Here is a 20,876-nt window from a genome sequence, read left to right as displayed (position 1 = left end):
GATCAAGGATGAACTTTGAAACTCAGCTTCTGAGCCAACGTGGCTCCAAAACACTTGAAACGTGAGACTCCGGCGTGAAACAAAGGTATGTAATCTAATAAAAATATACTATCATACATAGGAAAGTTGCAGGAAATTGGTTTGTGCCAAAGAACATTCACATTCGCCTTTTTGATGATCATCTCACAAGCTTTGTCACTTAAAAATGTAAAACTCCCTAAAGCCAGTGATCTCGGTCTCATCGGACGAGTCTCGCATTGACTTCTTTGTTCAGGAGGGATTTCCCAATTTGACGGCATTGTCATTGTTATGTCTTGTGCTGTGCAGAGAGGACGGCACAGACATGATGCATCACTAGGATGTACATATCTATGCTCATACTATAAGTGCTGTTTGAAAGCCGCTGACAAAATGTGACAGGCTCTTTTCTATCCGGGGTCCAGAGAGGGAACAATCCCGTTTTATACTTAACAGGCCGTCGGTTAAGCTGAAGGTCGTCAGATCCAAACACCGGCAAACACAGACTCAAACAATGTCATACACAGAGTCATTATGCAGAACTCCACATTAGTGTGACACGGATTCATCCGTATGCTCTCACATGCAGAACCATACACACAGACCTCGGGAGGATTAGCCTCTCTATCTCAGGACTGCTGCAAACACGTCGACTTAAATAAACATCAAGAACCATTTGTAACCATTTGTGTTTGAGCTGTAAACACATGAGCAACACGCACACATCTGAGCCATCAATGACAGATTTATGGGAGAGTTCAGTACAGCGGCACATTTTCTGTGATGCACTCGTCAAACACCTGCAGAAATATTTGACTTGGGGAAACGTTATTTAATCGCTAAATCCAAAAGCCAAAATTAACAGCTGCCTTTCAAACCAACAGTGGTGAGTGTTTGAGGGGAGAAGTGTTTCATGACTTCTTGGAGGACGCTCACGTATATAAAGATGGATAACATGCTGGTTTCCCGAAAGTGAAGCCAAAGCATCTCAATCGCACCCTGGTGGCTGGCTGCTGTACAGGTCATAAACTCTGCCTCCTCCGTGTTAGTGAATGAGACAAGGGTCAAACTAAAAAGTCAAAATACAAGTCAAACATTTCTCAAAGATTTATTCTGCCTTTTTAAGTAGTTTATTTAGTTTACTTAAGTTAGCTTTTAATTCGTTATTTGATGCTATAGAAAATGGGGTGAATCGTCATGATTGACAGCTGTGAGTGACTCACTCAGAGTGTGAGTGTCATTAGGATCTCGATACCTCAGCTCCATCCCCCGATCAAGTGTCTCAGTCACAGGTTGCTCATTGTGATAAACCCTCTTCTAATGATCTTCTTCTTCGGTTTCCCTAAACTATGTGGAGTGTTTTAGTGTCCTTCAGCTCATTGTTTTGGTTTTTACGGCCCTCAACTTTACCATCTTGGTTTATTGCTTTCATTGCATGATTTCAGCCTCCAGCAGCCTGCTGCTTTCAGCAAATAAGCCCTAGTAAAGTAACTTAATGCTTCCTTTACAACACGAAATGGCAGGCAAACATGTCGTTTAGCATCGGGAGCATTTAGCTGCTCAAGAGCCAGACATTACCCTCAGGAGTGGGTGGAGATCAAAACTAAAACAAAGAACCTATCACTGAAAGAAAAGTGAATATTGGACTTTCATGCTACTTTTTCTTCGTGTCTACTTAAAAAGTAAATAAATCAGCACATATCAACTTTCACTGCCCTGAAGTAGCCTGAAGATCGATTAATGCAGGTTTGTACGGATAGAAAATTGTTGTCTCAAACACAGTCTAGTTTAGATCTTAATGATTAATAACGAGATCATTTAAAGGCAAGATACTCAATTAAATTGAAAAAGTAAATACATTACTGGCAACTGACAGTACCCTGAATTTAGGTCAAAAGTGCAACAAGCTGAAAAGTCAAAGAACAAGGACAACAACATAAAAGGTTTTATGAGGACTTCTGATTTGAGTTTTAAGCAGAAATGTCAGTGGCCAACCTGCTTCACATGTAAAGTCTCTGTGCCAACCCCAGCCCTGGTACCGTGTGGAATGTAAAACTCTTGGCCCGGGTCCCAGACACGGAAAACACGGATCTGGACACGGTTATGAGCATGTTTCTGTTTTCAAAGCGTATATACAGCATTTGTGTGCATGAGCATCTAAAACACAGTCTGCGAGCACAGGCAGAAAGAGGTGTCCCAGCATCACTGTACTTCAACAATAAAGTGGGACCTAACACACACTCACTTCTCCAAACCACCCACGTGAAGCAGACACAGAGTATAATCAGCCTGTCGTTCCGCACAGCTCCAAACCGTCAACCGTCAACACGTGTGGGATGGTAATTTACAGGTTAGTGCATCACATGACATTCACCCAAACACCAAGGGACGAGAAGATTAAACAAATAAGTGAAGTAATCCCTGAAAGTGATGAAGGCTTTAAGAGCGAGTGGCTCCAATCCCAGCACCGCAGGAACAAAACAAAAACAATAGGTCCAACCATTAGTCACTTTAAGAGCTATCTCGCCCACACTGAGGGAGCGAAGCTGTTTCTTTTCATCTTTCACTCCGTCCCTATCTGCTTCTTTCCAATTGCTTCCCTTCATCCACAGTTCTGACAGTTTCCACAGCTTTTTCTGTTTTTAACATTTGGAGTCAAAGATCTGTGATTCTTTTGTTTCTCGTATCTGAAATCACGGCAAACACTCGATCCGCAGAGCTGAACCCCGGTGAAAGGTGAAGTGTCTCTGAACCTCTGGAACCTCTGGAACCTCTGGAAGTCTCTCCGGCGTTGACAGACAAAGACGTCCACTTAGAACGCAACATCTGTAGGGGTGAGTCAAAGACGCTGTGGGGAGAGTCGGCCTTAGAGACACCTCAGGAATTTTTCTTTCCCCCCAGCTTCAGAGAAGTAACAGAATTAACTGTGGGATTAATAATTGTCAGAACCTACAGTAAACTTGGAAGAACATAAAATGAAATACTTAGGGAGAGCATTAAGACGTTTCCCTCTCCTGCTCCCTGCCAGAATCAGCGATACAGAACATGCATGTTTCTCTTTTATCTTTTCTTGGAAGTAAAGCAACTGAAAAAAAAACAATTCTGACACATTACTGTAAATTCACACAATGGCTCAAATTGTCCAACGTTTCTTTTTCATGCTAATTCACTTCCCTTTATCAAACTTTGATTTACAGCTCACGACCTAAATGAACCTGCAGTCTGGAGGAAAATAAATAGCAACAGATACGAGTGAGTTACATTATCATCTGCTCTGTTTATCCAGTCATTATAAAGCAAAAATACAACAAAGATAAGAGCCGGTCCTGCGACTGAAGTACGTTCAAACTCAGTCGTGATTTGCAGCCGACTGCGATAACGCCACAGTATTTGCCCGCGCTCAGATTGACTACGATGTCTAATGTTTCGCTCTATCTGAGCCATTATTATCTCATATTTGGCTCATAATCACTCAACCGTAGCTGTGGCAGAGATACAGCCGTGAACCTTGTGTTTTTGGCAAACTCTTGTGACCGTAACACACTCATTACTAATGGCTTCCACTTGTCTGCCCAAAATAATATTATTTATAGTCATTCTTTTGGATAAAAAAAAAAAAAAAAAAAAAAAAAGGTTTGCTCTCCTTTCAGCCATTTTGTAAGAAAACATGTAAATGCCACAGTGCAATAAAATATCGAAAATATCACTTCAGTACCGTAATAACCCACTGCAGAGCACTCACATTCATAATTCCCTACACATGCTGCTACAATAAATATCTTTATATTAACAGTGGACTAAGTGTCGACGTCTGTGTGAAAGTGGTTGCTTGTACTTGAACTCTAAAGGCTGCCGTTCCAATCAGCTATACTGAGAGTTTTAGTGTCTTTAAAGCTCCTTGTTTTGGTTTCACAAGAGACATAAGTGTGAAGCTAGAGGCAGCTAGAGACCAGGCTCCTTCGTGAGCTGATGTTGCTCTGTGTGCGTTACATAGACTGTAAGTAAAGGTCGATGATGCGTCTCCACTTCCTCCAAATGTACAAAAAATGAAGCCTCAATATCCCAGATACAGGAGCTGCCATCTTGATGATGTAATTTGGAGCCAGAGTCTGCACAGTAGTTATTAAAACCTAATTTACCCACAAAAAGGTAAAATCTTTGGCCTTTTTGTTTGGCCCATGTCCCTTCTGCTAACATGGAGGAGGTGGGTTTTATGCCCTATACTGCAGCCAACCACCAGGAGCAACAAGGATGTTTAGGCGCCACTTTGGGGGCTTTGTTCTGTCCTCCACCTTCATGTACAGTCTGTTATGTCACTTGTGTATTTATAGCCTGTTTCACTGTCTCCACGCGGCCACAAAATAAATGCAGGTTTATACAGATCCCTCCCAATCCTGAGTAACACGCCGCAGATCCCTCACATTCATAATACCTCTGGCAACCAAATGAAGAAAGATTAGCACCATTAGTGCAGTGAATACACTCAGGGGTGTATGGAAACACAAACACATCAGAGGAACGCTCTCAATTCATCCCGCAGATGCATGAGTCGGTGCCAAGCTACAAGCTAGCAACAATGTTTTCAGAGGGCATGCCATAAATTCTGCGTCCGCTACTCGCCAAATGTATAACCTTGTAATTAAAACAAAATAAATCTGCTTTAAAGTAACCACCAGAGAGCGATTTCGCCAACATGAGTGATGGAGAAGGAACCCCATGCTGCATTAAGACAAACTAGAGCCATTTAAGACGCATTGCCAAATTACCAGGACATTTACAGCTTTCATTCATTGTCTCTCTATAGAGTTAAAGGTGTAGGATACCTGTCCTATGTCAAACCTTCCAGGACGCTTGGTGCCACCAGCTGCCATGAAATGTATTTTTTTTGGGGGGGGAAAAAAAGGTCAAGGGGAGGGGGGGGGGGTCGCTCAAAGGATAAAAAGGCTCGTCATATTGAGCGTGACAAAACCGCTAAATACCACTTTTCCTGAAAATCATCCACTTTGGCCCACATTTTCATTTCCATGTGGAAATATCGTGCCACGGCCGTGATGTTTTTCCCTATTCCCATGACATGCTAAGCAGAAAGCCCCCATTTCCTTTCTGTTTCAGTCAAGTGCAACCAACAACGTATCTGGAAGCTGTTATTGTAACGTCCTTAAGCAATTACCAGGGTTTCCTTTTTACAAGTTTTGGGGTCAGGAAGGAAGAACTCTTTATTCCTCAGAGCATCTCTTAGCCTTTCAGCATCATCCGATTGTTGGTTTTGGCCCAAGTTATCAGCGAAAATAAACTCTCATAGAGGAAGTCACCCCTAAAATAGATAGGTTTCTCCTTGGATCTGTGGCATGCTGTGTGGCCCTCCCGTAGCATTAAGTAGAGAAACATATTCAGCCCTTTTTTCTCGTATGAGCTCCCAGTACGAAGGGAAACAAGCGGCTGCCCACATGTCCCTATATCCTTTTAAAAATGTTCGTTGAGAGGCAGAATGATGGGAATTTCACAGGGATAAGACAGCGACAATAGTTTCTGCTCCCTCCCTTTGTTGAACAGCTTAGTTTGGCACAGGCCGTCCTTCTCAAGAAACGCTGCTCTCAACCACTTTCTACTGTCTCCACCAGCAGGGGAAGGGGAAGATCTATTACTCTGACTCCCGAGAACAGAAACAAAATTTGGCTCGCCGAACTTCTGTCCGTGCCAAGTTTTCATTGAAATATTAGAAATGTAGAGAGGATGTTCTCAGGATGTGCTGTGGATGATGCGACTGATCCTTACGACATTGATATGTTACAACAACACGTTCATCAGTTTAATTGCCGTCATGTCCCAAAAGCTGGTTTTCAGATTCGGACATTTTTCATATTTCAGACATTATTCAGGGTAAGCTCCAATACAGCTGCTTGTGTTCAGAAAGCATAACTGTATAACTATACTATAACTATAATCCTCCTAGTAAGGTATCCAGAAAATGGGACTAACTACACGGAGGAGGTAGAGATAATAAGGCTCAGGTGAAACACAAGGGAAACCTTTTCAAAATAAAACCAGAATCTAAACAAATATAAACAAAAAGTCAAAACAAATGAAAAGTTCAGGACAAGTCTTAACAAAGAATTTTAAGTAAGTCTACAAATACCTTTTACAGGAGCAGATCCAACACGTGTAACTAGTATTGAACATTTCCAGACAACCTGCCCTACCTTTGACTTTTAGAAGATTTTATTAAATGCATTTAAAGGACTGGTTCAAGAAGGGAAGATTGATGATATAGAAGATTTATCTAAATCTTTTCTTAAAATTGAAAGCTGAAGCCAGGAAACAGTTTAGCTCTACGCATGAAGACGAGAAGGGGAAAAGTACTTTAAGGTAAAGTGCACTCCTTATGTCTCATATATCGCATGATAAATTGTTATTTTAACATGTGTCAGACTCTTTTTTGGCTCAGTAACTTCTTGGATATCATTGCACTTGTTAAGCCAGGGATCGGTTGTGTGCACAAAATAACTCAACAGTGCATTGACAGATTTTCACCACACTTGGTGGGAATATTACTTGGGGGGGCGGGGGGGGGGGGGGGGGACGACTGCATGCCTGCCAAGGATGGTAAAAACTTTATGGACATTTTAATCAACCATAGATACGATTTATTTTCGTACCACGGGTCATTGCGTGTGTGTGTGCTTGTGAGAGAGAGAGAATATATTATGAATCATATACAATGTGAATGCAGGGTATGTATCACCCCCTCCAATGCTTTTTATTGATTTATATTTCATTGCTATTAACTTTCCTATTCTTACTTGAACAGTATTGTAATTACTTCTTTACGTGTGAAGCAGCTTGTTCCTGTCCGGGCTCCTCGCCTTGCAGGCAGACCGGGGAAGTAATCCTTGGACAAACACAAGCCACCTTTGACTGGTCAGGAATGTTATCAGGGTCCATATACTCTACCCAGGGTCGAGGAAGGAAAGATCTCAGACTTGAAATGCTCCTCTAACAGCTGTTTGCTGCATCACTCTAACTGTCCACCCCCCCCACCACCACCACCACCACCCAGGCAGGCCGCTGCTATCTGGAGCGCTCTCCTCCATCCTTCTCTTTCATCAGGCCTGGCTGCAGCAATATCACAGCGAACTTTCTCTAAGACAAGCAGCTAAAACGTTGGTGTGATTAAGATAGATAGACTGGCCCCGGACACTTAATCTTCTGTCTAATGAAAAATGTTAACTGCATCCTGATGTGTGCGTGTGTGTGTGTATGTGTGTGTGTGTCCCATGCACTGTAATTAGCCTGAATTACCACTGTGTGTTTAAGCATCCCCTCAAATGCCATTCTTGTGCTGATCTCACTTTTTGCTTGTTTTTCCATTTTTAATCACACGCATCTCGGGAATTTAATTTAATTCTGTTCATCACAGTTTTTTTTTTTTATATAATCCTGTAATCTCATTATATAATATTCACTTTTGTTTATTTTAAGAGGGAAATATCTGTGTTGGTGAAGAGGTCTGACGATATCAGTGCAGATGGCAGACGTTTCAACATGCTCCCATTTTTTACATCTAAGGAGAAAGTTATTCTGGAGGACTCATTAGTCAAACCTTCAGTCAACCAATGCTGCCGCTGTGTTTTCTTAGTATCACTTGTTCTATCACAGACAGACGAGGTCCACTGAGCAAAGATAAAGCCGCTGTTATTTCACCCCTGGCCTTGCTTGACACATGGATCGCTTTTGGGAGCCATGCAGGAACACTCAGGGTTTTTCATGTCATCAATAAAAAAGTGTAAGAAAAGTTTGTTCTTTTGTTGTTGTTGCTTATATTTCATATCTCAGCCTTTGTGCACACTTACATGTATGAGATCTGCAACGCTCCACGTCTTCTAGCTTGACATACACCATGGACAGTAAATTCCTTCTGCTTAACTGAGATAAAGGCAGTGATCTACAGTCCAGTGATAAGATGATGTTACACAGATTCTGCCCCGTAATCTCAAAATCTCTCTGGTATAACATTTCACTCGGATTTAGACATTTATGGAGGAATTTATCGAACAGGGTGGAGCAGCCTCCGACACTTCACCTCCCTAAATATGAACTCCATCAACATCTCGCTGTAATGAACCTCGACCAGCGCCTGGTTAATTGATGAGGAATGACTATTTCCTCCAACCTGAGGAGAGAAAAGTTGACTTTTCTGAGAGTAAATGAAAAGCAGGCCCGCGGCAGAGCGGTCCAGACAGATTAGGGAGGATTGCTAATGAATAGACTCGGGGTATTGATGAAGTTCAGGTTGATTAATCCCCCGGTTCCACTGTAATCCATCAAAACCATCAGGTGTTATCGGTGCTTTCGCATTTGCCGACAAAAAATAAATCATTTAGCCGTAAGCAATTACTCCACAGATCGGACCTGCTAATCTCATTTGAGAAGGACAACATTGTGGAAAAGTGAGCGAGCAGAGGAGCCGGTTGTGCCGAAATTTGGAGGATTGTTTATTTGATTGGTGTAGCTCATTTCAGAGGGACAGTCTCGCTCTCTTCGGAGACACAAAGTCTCAAAGCTTAGAAAAGCAGGGTGGCTGCCAAGGCATATCAGCAAAGGCCTCAAAATTCACTACTTATTAACATTAGGCAGCAGTAGACCCATATTTGAACATGGATGAAATTATTCCGCAGTAATTAAATAACATCATGTGAGCTCAGATATAATGAGGATGGTGTTTGTTTTGTATTATAAAGACATAAACAGGTTTTGTTCTTTTATAAGAGTCTGTATCTTCTCAGTTATACTCACACATCCTTGACTTGAATAAATAAAGGGAGCATTCTCTCTCTCTCTGTGTGTCTTTTCCTCCTCTGAGTGTCTCTGGGGACGCTCTCTGACTTCCTGCCATTAAAGAGACAGCCCACTGGAGAACAGGGGGTGACTGACATGCAACTACCTCTGCTCTGTGACCGACGCTCTGCACAACTCAACTGGACATCTGTGGAATCTACTCGGGGAAGAAACGGAGAGAAAGTTCCAGGACAAAAATATATAAGGTTTCGTTTGTTGGACGGGTAAAGACGGAGAAGCACACAGCTGCGTGACAGCCAGAACAGAAAGTTCACTTTCGACAATGTACACAGTTATGTAACGACACAGCAGAGTTAATAGAGATTGTGATGGAGGTTCTGGCTTCTATATTATCAGCTGCATATAACTGTGATAGAGCCAATTTCTTTAATTGAGCATGTATTTCTGAGCTATCCAGTAATTTAACGATATGTAGTCTCCTCAGTTCTTTTATCTGTGTCAACATGTCTTCTTCATGACATTTTTTGGTCACACAGCATGACACACAGAAAAACGGGAATTCCCAAAGCACACAAACTCTCCTACTGACAGACGCTTTGACAAACAACGTGTCGACGACGAGAAAACAGCAAACACTCCCTGGTTGGGATCTGAGAGCCTCGTCCAGAAAGCAAAACAAGTTATCTAGCGAAGCCACAAACAGACGCTCTGCGGAGACCACACACGCCCACGGAAACATAAATATCTCAACAAACTGTGGACTAACAGCGGAACCACTTCAAAAGAAACGGATACACACATCTTATGCAAGGAGGATATAGATGCAATTCAATGAACCAACAATTTCAACATGGATATGGTTTAAAAAATCAACAGCGTTTATTTTACAGTCCACCACTGGCGATTCACCCTAAAGTTAAAGTCATGAAATAGATTTAGAAACATTTATCTATTAAACTATAGGTTTTGGAGCCGAGTCCATTGCACGCCACCTGCGTCCGTCCTTACCTTCTGCAGCCACTGGGTATAATTCTCCATAATGTGCTCGAGCTGCTGGATCTTCTGGTTGGGAAACTCCGGCTCAGGTGGCGGAGCGTCCCTCTGCAGAGAGTTGGCGTTGTACTGGGGGTTGCCGGTTTTCGCCTCCCTGCAGGCGCCTCCTCCGGCTCCATCCTCCTCAGGTAGGATGAAGGTGTAGGTGCACTGGCCGTGCTGGATCTTGTGAAAGCGTCTGCTGCTGTAATTACTACTACTGCTGCTACCACTTGATCCACTGCTGCTGCTGCTGCTGCTGCTGCTGCTGCTGCCACCTGTGCCGCTGGTGCTGCTATCCGTCCCTCTCCTTTGCTCCCCTCCTCCACAGCTCACAATTACGAGAAGTGCCGCCAGTGAGAGCAAGTGGTGGTCAAAGCTGCACCACAGCATCTTTCACCACTGGAGGAAAACAAAAGGTTGCCGGTGAATTAAGTTCTTGTCTTTTTATCTGCTTCTTCTGCTTCTTCTTCTTCTTCTTCGTTTGGCTGGATGTTCCCTGGGAGGCTGGATCAGCAAACAGTGCAGAACACCGTTAGCCTGGAACATTTGTCCTCCATCCTTACATTGGACCTCCAGCACTCAAAGCCACTGCTCACTCCTGCCATGGACACTTGCACATGCAATGTTCCCAAAGCTCCTTTAAGATTTGGTCCTGGCAGAGAAAGGGTTGCACACATTACTTGCAGAGTGACAGCTCGGTTACAAAAGCCTTGATGTTCCTCCAGAATAAATCAGAGCCAGATGTGAGCAGGCTGCTTGCTTGCATTGATCAGTCTGTGCAGTGAGAATAGGTGAGACGGGATGGTGTCGTCAGACCTCCCTCGGTCTCTCTGCCTTCCCTTCCTCCTTTGCTGTCTGACTTAACGACTGCGGGAGAGTGAGAGAGACGCTCACTCTGAAGAACGGCTTCCAACAAACTGCGCCTGCCCCTTGCAGAGCCTGCAGAGGAATGTGAGTGTGTGCACGGACGAGTGTGTATCTGTGTGTGCTTGTGTGAGTGTGTGTGATCCTGGCAGAAAGGGGACCCCAGCACAGAGGATGTGCTTAGACTATGAGGATCGTTTTACAGGCTCTGCGACTGCAGCCTCATGTGGTTGACCTGCCTCCTTGCCTTTGTGTTGACACAGAAAAGTTGTCTAAACGTGTGCGTTTAATTTATCTGCCCCTCACACACTTCTCCACTCCCTCTCATACTATATAATGACAGGTGCTTTATTACACGCGGCCATGTGGGACGTATATTTCACATAATTCACTTCTATTGTCCCTCTCTTGACGATAGAGACACATCATGTCAAGATAAATCTTTATGGGGTCGATCCTCTTTCATTGTCTGGAAGCCTTATATCTCCTATAAGCACCTTAAAGTTTTAATGCTTTTATATCAACCCCAAAATGTGATATCATCACAATGAACTCACTCTATAGCAGACGATGGAGCAGCAGCATCATCCCTATATGCAAGATTAAAATTCTTGGATTTAGATGGACTGGAAACAAGCGTACATTAAAATAAAACATGTACATAATAATGATGTTATCCAGAAGAGCAGGACAGCTGATCACGAGCATTTTGTATGGAGACTCATTGTTTATCTTGTCCACACAAGAGAAATAACTTTAGTAAGTAACTTCACAAAAAATTCCCATGTGTCTCAACCTCTCCTTGGAATGTCATGATAATTCTTGCTGCTCTTGTACAGAGACACACAATATCATCATGCACAAATGCTTACGCTAAACGATGAGCTATTTCTTACTCCGAGGCTTTTAATCTGACTGAATCACATAGTTATTTTCCATCACTTAATAATTTGAGTGCGAGATTCTGTAGAAACCTCGGCCTACAAGATTTATTTTTTGTCCCGCCTCCACCCCGATCATCTACGTTACATACACTTCCCCTATCTCCATCCGTTTTATAGGCAGTATGTCTCTAACACCCTCTGTTGTTATGTTTTCAAGAAAACAAAAGTGAATGGAATGTCTCTTCATCATCCGACCAGGAGGAAGGAGCCCGAACGAGGAAAACCCAGCTCAGAAAGTCCTTTGGACCAAAGGTCAAGTCCTCGTAATGGACAGTCCATTAAAACCTCTGATTCTGGGAGGCACAGCTGTCGGAATTCTGGCCGGACTTCAACATTCCTCTCGAGTCCAAAACATCCAGATCTGTGTGACAGTGCACGAGCTTGGGTGCGCGCATGTTCGTGTGTGTGCACTCTTGTGTTTAACGTCTCCCTCTGCCTTCTCCCTCTTACACATTAAACTGTACATTTCTTCATGATCCTGCGTGTGTTTGATAGAGAGTGTGTATATTTAGTGATAGCAGGGGGCTAGAAAAAGTTGGGCCCTGTGTGTGGGAGAACGCACGAAGGCGACCCAAGATAACAAACTCCTTGAATAACCCAGACTGGCCGAGACACAAAGCATGAGCAAATAACTGTCAGAGAGCTCGACGCACTTTGCTGGTGTCCTAAACTCTGGGCGCCAGTGACTGTGTCCAAGGGAAACTAAGTGAGAGATAATTGCTACCTCTGGGCAACCGTGACCGTGCAGTATTAAAACTACACATCACTGCTTTGAACAGCCACACAAACAAACTCCCACTGGTGTAGAAGAGAAGTCAGGAAGGGAGATGTTATGTCTGGTGTTCGGTGTCAGATGAAAACATTAAACTAATCAATCAACTCAGAGCTAATTAGTGATTAAATCTGCTCGTTACAGTCGACAGTCCAAAGAGGTTTTTGTCTACATCGGAGTGAAATCAGAGACCGCACGCTTCAAAACAATAACACAAACTGTCACTGTCTCCTGCAAAGTCAGACTCTATATTCAAATTGGTCAACTAAAAATAAAGCCAAACCGTTTTGATCGCCCCCTGGTGGCTGGCTGCAGTATAGGTCTGAAACTCTGCCTCCTCCATGTCAGTGGACGGGACATGGACCAAACTACAAAGTAAAAGTACACGTCAAATAAATGGTCTGTCAGCGACGGACTGGGACAAGATAATGCCTGCAGGCTTCCCTCACCCAGGCCACCCCCATCTTGCTTGGTCAGTGACGCAATGAATTGCTCGTAAAGATGAAGTTTCACAAGTCTGACCATGGTTCCTGTCACTTGAAGTAGTTCCTATCACACTGATATGTCCAAGTTTTCATTCTTCTTATTAGTTTGGTTTTAATTTGTTATGTCATGGTGAGAAAACAAGGTGAAATGTCATGATTGATACCTAAGACTGACTCGTGATTGGTCGACTGAATGTAGAGGAGGGACCTTGATACCACAGCTTCAGCAAGATGGCAGCGTTCATATCTGAGCTATTTTGGCTTCATTTCTGGATAGTGGGAGAAAGTGTAGGTGCGTCGTCCATCTTTATTTACAGTCTATGGTCACAGCACACTACTGAACGTGTGCTTTTCAATGAGATGTGTTTCAAACCCTAAATCATATCATCAAAACAAACACTCCCTTATTTCGCTGTTTTACAGCCAGCGTTGGTTTGTCTTTCCTGAACAAGCTGCAGAGCAAAGACTCTAATCTCAGATCTGAATGTTTACTCTAACCTAAACTCTTTGAGAAAACAAAAGTGAGTTTCAAAGCTAAAAGAGAATAATAATCACATAGTCTTGGGGGGGGGGGGGGCTGCTCTGTGCTGCCTGTCACACATGCATCCAGCGCACGCCCTGTTTTTCAGTGAAATGCAATAATCATTTTGCTGGTGGCAGTCAGGCACAGTGCGGGTCCCTTCAGTCGAAAGAGGCCCGGAGGCAGCTGGCCTTCATGGGAATCTGGCTTGTGTTCTGCTTGTGAAAGGTTTGGGAGGACATTTTGTATAACTGCACATCAATCTGACTGACACGGCCTTCCGCATGCAGTGTAAAAATTTAACGTAAGATGTGGGAACAGAGGCGATCGGGGTTGTTGCAGCTTTTTCGGTCCTTCCTGGTGTCATTTATCCTCTTAGCTATAAGGGCTGCTTATATGCTAAATACAGACAGTTGTGTCATTTCCTCTGGGGTACAGAGACTTGGTTCACTCACTTATCAAAATCCTATTTGTGTCACTGTTACAGTTTCAGCTTTATTTCCTGAACAGACCTTTAAACCAGCACTATGCACCTTTTTTACCTTAAAACAGCAGCTTTAAAAATAATGTTTCCTCTTTCATTCCCACTCCTCGCCCTATATTCCTGTTTTTGTTTCTATGTAACTGGTGAGTGGGTGTGATCTCCTGTGGAACTGATTCTGTGTGGAACAGAATCAGGTCCCGCAAGTTGAAGAGTGATGCTGAACTGTAGATCAGTTAAAAAGACTTAGAAGTTATTAAAAACCAGCCTTTATATCCAATATTCAGCAGGAAACTTTTAGAATAGGAAGAATTCAGTAAAACTAGATATTATTTTGAGTAGTAATTTACATATTTCTATTAGTTGTCTTGTAATACAACATTACTACAGAGAGCATCATTATTTTACTGACTTTAACTTATTCACAGTATCAAAGGGGAAACATTGAAATTCCTTGTTTTGTTCAAATATTTCTCCAAAAACAAAAGATAATTAAGCTGGAGAAAGTAAATGCTCTGTAATTGTAATATAACTAAAATAATAAATCTATGATCAAATCCTTTATCCTTTGCCAGGAAACACAACTCACTCTGGGTTATAAATGCAGTTGTCAGTGGAGGTAAAAGGCGAGAACGTTCCGTTTGACTCCACAGACAAACCTCAGCAACTCATTCAGTCGAGCTTGAAAAGCCTCGGCACTCCCAGTGTTTACCAGTTCCTTTCAACTGGGAAAATTTGAATTTGATTAAACGGTTGCACAACAGGGCCAAACACACCGATGGCACCGCTACTTCTTTTTTCGCACTTTTCGCACCGTTCGTCATGGTGATGGTGATTAAAGGACACACACGCTCTCAAACACAGTGTCAAGGCCGCGCTGAACCGGTGCCAGCGTCCATACCAATGAGTCATCAGCGGGGAAATCTATTTCCATGTGCTAATGCAGTGTATCCTCCTGTTTTCAGTTCAGGGCCGACATGTCATATTCTGAGCTCTTTCTGAAAGATCCACGGTTCGGTCCTTTGGGAACTCGAGGGGCCGTTAATCTCCTGCACAATAGCCTCGTTAGCATTTGGCGAGCATTTGAAGTGATGACACAGCTTTTTACGCACAAAGGTTCAAAGGTGAAAGTGAAGGAATTGTACATTTTGTGTGTGCGTTGAGTTGGATTTGGGAATTTTTTTTATTGAAGGAGGAATCTATCGTGGATGTGCTGAAGTGCATGTGAAGGGAGTTAAGACTCACACTGGTGGCTTTACTCTCCGAGGCCACCTCGACAACTTTGCAATAAGCCCATAGAGTAATAAGCTCAAGTTTTTGTAAGTCCTGCTTCCAGAAATCCTTTTCGGAAAATAATACAGAGGCTCAAACTCCAACCGTTTTCCTTAAAGAAACATAAAGGGATTAGGAGGGGAGGTACTCCGCTGGGTAAAGGGTTAAGCAGAGGCCCAGCAAGAACTCAAAACTTGCTTTGCTGGAGACTGGAAATCAAAGTTAAATCCTTAATTCCTAAAAAACCCAGGGAAGAAAATAGAATATCTCACAGAAAGAGATTCCTTTGGTTCAGGGATTTTAGCTGCTAGCTAGCATGGCTCTGGAGATAGCAAGCGTTTGTCTGTTGAGATGTTAGTTGACTCAAACAGTTTGAATAAGAAGTTCCCACCATGATTGTTCGAGTTCAGATTATGTCAACATCTACTGGATGGATGGGAACAAAGTGTGGAGGCGTCACCAGCAGACATTTTTCCACTTTAAACGAAATAACTCAACATAACAATGAAAACACAGCCAGAGATATATCATGTGTTTGATTGGCATCGGTACCGACTCAAACTAATTGACGCTGCAGAAGCAGATGATTTGATGGATTTCCTCAACAACCCACTGTGACATGTGCCTGCCTGGAGCAGTGATGTCATCAGTGTGAGACCACTGGAAGAGTGACACTGCAGAGCCATTAGCACAAAGCCCCCCCCCCCCCCCCCCCCCCCTCCTATCTGCTGTCAAAGCAGCCGTTCCCAATTCCTATCCGGACTCAATCGCTGCCATCCCGCTGAAGTTCAGACCCCGGAGAATGGAAATGTGAGTCAGTTTCTGTTTGTCATGATGAAGTTGAATCTTTTATTTCAGCTTCTAACTGAAGGGGTGTTTTTCCTCCCACTCACTTCTTTGTCTAAAGAGAGAGGGAGCGAGATGTTTTGAAAAGGCGGGTTTCCGTGGTCCGACGGTTGAGGGTATGTCACAATGGCGGGGCCACAACATAAATGACTTGACATCAGCAAACAATACAGAGGAGAGTGATTTGGGCCAATTTACAAAAAGCTTTTGTGATTTAGACTCCATGTTTGTTTTGCCTCCGTTTCTCACCATTTATCATAAAAGCTAAATCGATTGAAGTTCAAGACCAAAATGACTCGTACATTTCTCAAAAGCGTTCTGTATATTATTGTGTACTGCACGTTTTTGTGTTTGAGTTCGGTTTGTGTATTTTTGTATTTTTGTTTCGTGAGCAATCATTTTCTGCCACCGAGCTCAAATTTGTAACAATGAATCGTACATGATGTCACTTGAAACATGTTTTCTGGTTGACCAACCCCATGTGAAAACAAGCGCACAGACAAACCGTGACCTTTGCTGCTGCAATGCTTGGTGGTTGCAAAGGTCAGAAGACGTTTGCCCAGACTCTGGGTAACTTTCTACACTGGGACTCTGGGTATGCTACTTCCAATAATCGAGAGAGCTGAGGAAACACTGAAAAATGTGGGACGCAATAACTCCGAGACGAAAATGAACACACAGTCAAAATATATGCATATACACTCATAAACGATGCATTCAGATGTTAAATATAGATGATTGCAGACGTTTTTGCAAAATCTCTCAATCCAGGCACAAGAAATTTGTCTTATTGACCAGTGTCTCAGACTGCCACCCCCCCAGGGGGCTGTTGAGCCAATATGAGGAGTTGCATCATGATTAATTGAACTTGGACAAAATCTTCCTGCCGCTGGTATTGACTTTTGAAAGATGAAATGTTTAATGATTTTAATTTTGAAGCCCTTGGATCCAAATCCTCTGAACCAGATGCTGCCTGTCGTTTTCAATCAGAAGATTTTAAACGTATATGTTTCATGACCAGAGTCAGGACTTTCCAAATCTGATATTGCATGATACAATTATTTTATAACACAAAAAAATGGACAGCAAAAGATAAAGAGAGCAGTGTTTGGTGCAGAGCTTCATCTCATTCAAAATTTAGCATTTCTACTTGATTTCTTTTGTCCTTTTCACAAAGAATTAAGAAAAACTGTGAAATGTGACTTTAATCTAGCGTATGCATTTCCAGCCTTAGTAACTATAGGCGCCCGACCCGTCACATTCCTCCTATTTTAGCTAATATTCTCTGTATATTCTCTTCAGCCACATCAGATAAAATGAAGTTAAGCCTTTCAGACACCAGCGAGCTGACGCCTGGTACAACCTGATGACTCCCGATATCACATGTTTCCTGCACAAAGCGAGTGAGGTTACAAAAAAATCAGATTCTGGCCATAAACAGAAACATGCCTCTCTGGCGGTCTGAGCCAAACACGTCGCCTGGTTACCGTGGCTGTTTGCATGGCACTCTCGCCGCGGCGTCTGTCAGCGCTCCACGACATCGTGGAAACAATGGAACCCGAGCTGCTGCGGGTACGGGGCAGAAATGCAGCTTTAATTAGCGATAACTAATTTAGCCCGGCTACTTGGACCACTGTGTGACATCAATCACGATGACGCTGACGGAGACGCCTCTTGCTGGCTTCAAATAGGCTGCATTGTCCAGTGTCGTACATCAGAGGAGACGCAGTTAGCAGGGCTGTATCTTCTTACTCACTTTGCTAACTCCGCTGCTGGCAGACCTTGTTGTTTCTCTCTTCATCTCAGAGCGCAGCCAGCTTGCTGCCATTTGTCATGTTTTATTTTGTTCCGTGGCAATGAGGCCAGTCGGTCCTCTGAACATGATGAAAAGAGCATGACGTCAGCACGGGGTTCTTTTCTTGACTTAACCTGCCTGTGGCGTCAACAACACATATTAGGTCAGTGTGTAGGTGTGTGTGTTGCTCTTGAGTGAGGTCATGCATGTACAGATCTGCCTCTGGTCCATTCAGTTGCACGTTGCCGATCACATCCAGCGACTCACGTATGTGAAGCCGTGTTGAAATTTGCAACACATGCACTTCCCTTGTTCCACTGTCCTCTGTGTAGTTGTCTCCCTCCCTTTCTTTTGAGATGATGCATGGCAGTCTATCAGGCGGAGATGAATGTGGAAGGGGGGGCCGCTTAAACCTCACAGCCTTACCTCAGAGCCCACTCCCCTTAACTTGACTCCGAACGCACTGCATGAAGGATGGAGGGTAGGTGATCTGATAAGAGGTCCAGCGAACAAGGCTTGTTCTGTGTGTTTCCCTCTCCACCCCACCGACACCTACTCACAGCTCTGTGAATATTATGAGGTATGAAACAGCCGACACCAGACAGAGCAGGGTTTTTTATCGATTCTGTCACAACGCTAATCCTTTAATGGACCAGAGGACAGTGGAGTAAAGAGCCGAAGAATGTTCGCACACTCTCTGCCATGTCAGGAGGTGAATAATATAAAATACTCTTGAGAAAAGATGGATTGTTACGATACGGTTCTTGATGCAACATCCATCTTCACACTCGTGTTATCTGCAAGTGATGACGTGATAAAACCATTGAGTGTGGCTTACTTACACCAAACACAGTAAATTCCAGAAAACTGGGTTCAGGTTCTCTTGAACTGTGATTAAATGCTGCTGAAGATCTGTTACATCAATCAAAAACAATTTAAATAGTATTCACGAAAAACAAGCTTGGTGGAAATGTATGCTAGCTAGCATGCTAGTGAGCCATGAAGGCAAATCATGTCTTTACCTCAGAGAAAAGTATAGTGAGGTAATGAAGACACATTCTGCTTCACAAATGTGGAAATCTTTTGGGCATCCTTGTATTTTGTAATATTTAATCAACCAGTATGTGAAGCAGGACGAGAAAAATTTAATTCAAGAATAAAACTCTTTTATCAAAATGTTCCCTAAAAAAGTTAATCAACTGCACATGGCCTCCGGGACCCAAGGGACGGATCATATCAAATTTAATCCGTTTTTCGTGTTCACAGACACAAACCCATCTGTTTGCCATCTCCTCTGTTGATGGTGACACCACACTCAGATATGTTAGCTCCTTCAACATGCGGAGTGCCCCAGGGCTCAAGTCCGAGACCCCTCATATTTTCTTTACATATGGTTCCCCTCATGTTGCATTTCTTTACTTATTGAGGTGCCTGCAATACTAACTGTATGTGCACTACATGTACACACACTCCACCAGATACCAGGACTTTAATAGGTCCTTGGATTATTTTAGCTTCTGGTCGAAATATTGAAACCTACATTAACCAGCTTGCCCAGATTCTTTGATTAATAATGATTACATAAGCCTTAATTCCTCAAGTCTTTCAAAAGGTCTAAACCAAAGCTGTTCACGACCGAAACAGTCTGCAGAAAGCCTTTTTTTCAGGGTAAACTTTAAAGTACTTTTAGCATCACTCACAGTTTAACTTTTCAATTTGCTTATAAATAAATATACACATTAAATGTAATGTCTCTAGATATCTTGGATTTCATTTTATAGCTGTTTTACTTGCATATGCTGTTTATTTGTTTTTTGTATCATGTTTTTCTCAATCTTTAAAGAAAGGTGAAGCATTTTGCAATGTTGTCTTTGAAAACTGCTTCACAAATAAACTATTTAATCTTAAATTGTGAGAAAACGTGTAGGAGTAGGATCAAGTCAGTGTCTGAAGATGTGGGTGGTTTTGTGAAGAGCTGGTCTTTTCTTTTTCTTGTGTTCCTCGGTTACTCCCACCCGCTCGCCTCCTCTTTCACACACCCACAAAATGGTCTGTTTTCAATTTCATCCTCTTCATTTGAATCACCTGATGACAACACAAAGTGACTCCTATATTTTCCATCTGTGCAGCCCCTGACATTAATCAGGGGCTTGATGATGGCGGGTGGTGATACCACTGGGGGGGTTGGGTTGCCAGCCTATAGCTTGTTGTCCAGTTGGTTCATCAGTTAACTTGATCGATTATACAGCAGTCGCAGTAGTCAAGTTTCCACCTAAAAATCATTTTCGGTCTTTGCTGCCAACAAATATACGGAGGTTGTGTTAACTTACACTTTGGTGAAAGGCTACAGAGCAGTTTTTTTTAGGTTTTTGCAAATTTCCATAGCTCAGATTAGAAATCTACCATCAATGTTGTGCTTTTAAGACCAAAAAATAAGGTTGTTGGTTAAAAACTTTCCATCAGAAGTGAAACATATGTCATCACTGAGCCAGGTAAATGTGCTGTCATCAGCTCAGGCTCATTGCCGTAGTTAACACCACACTAAGTTTGATGAATGCAATGCAAGATGAAAATATTTTCATATGAAATATATATATCTCTCTGTTTTTCGTTTGTGGAAGCCTCGTCGTTTTTCTGTGTTTGGTTACATACATAATGACAAAATGTCACCACACACAAAAGAAACTAGAGAAAAATGAATATTGTTGTGAGTAGAATAATTGTTTTAACCTTTTCCCTCATTTTCACATCAAGCCGTGCGTGAACTTTCTTTCACATATGAAGAACATTTTACAGCACATGAACATCTGCCCTTATCACGAAAAGTTCTCGAATCTCGTTGTCCATCCAAGTTGACGTCTTTCTCCGGGTTTCAGTTTGTGGCACCTCCTTTTTCAATGTCCGGACTTCAGTGCATGTGTGTGAAAGCAGCAGAGGGTTCAGGTTCATATCCTCTTGGATATCTCAACTGAACCTTGGGTGTTAAACTTCATTAAAATGTCAAAACTTTCATTAAGTCAAGTTGAATGAGTCACGAGGCTGATCTGC

The 20,876-nt window shown here is 42.7% G+C and overlaps 2 protein-coding genes across 2 annotated transcripts in view; both read right to left on the bottom strand.

Annotated features, from left to right (window-relative positions):
* The window catches only part of angpt1 (angiopoietin 1), a 48,267-nt gene extending 37,431 nt beyond the window's left edge, over positions 1-10,836 (bottom strand). The window contains exon 1 of the mRNA XM_034599138.1: positions 9,823-10,836. Coding sequence (XP_034455029.1) covers positions 9,823-10,239 — 417 coding nt within the window. The 5' untranslated portion in view covers positions 10,240-10,836. The remainder of the gene's footprint in view (positions 1-9,822) is intronic.
* Positions 1-20,876, bottom strand: part of LOC117770083 (double-strand-break repair protein rad21 homolog A-like) — a 951,093-nt gene that overhangs the window by 340,667 nt on the left and 589,550 nt on the right. The window lies entirely within an intron of this gene.

Source organism: Hippoglossus hippoglossus, chromosome 11 (assembly GCF_009819705.1).
Source record: "Hippoglossus hippoglossus isolate fHipHip1 chromosome 11, fHipHip1.pri, whole genome shotgun sequence".
Classification (NCBI taxonomy): Eukaryota; Metazoa; Chordata; class Actinopteri; order Pleuronectiformes; family Pleuronectidae; genus Hippoglossus; species Hippoglossus hippoglossus.
The sequence above is the reverse complement of the archived record's forward strand: the minus strand, read 5'-3'. Positions and strand labels throughout refer to the sequence as shown.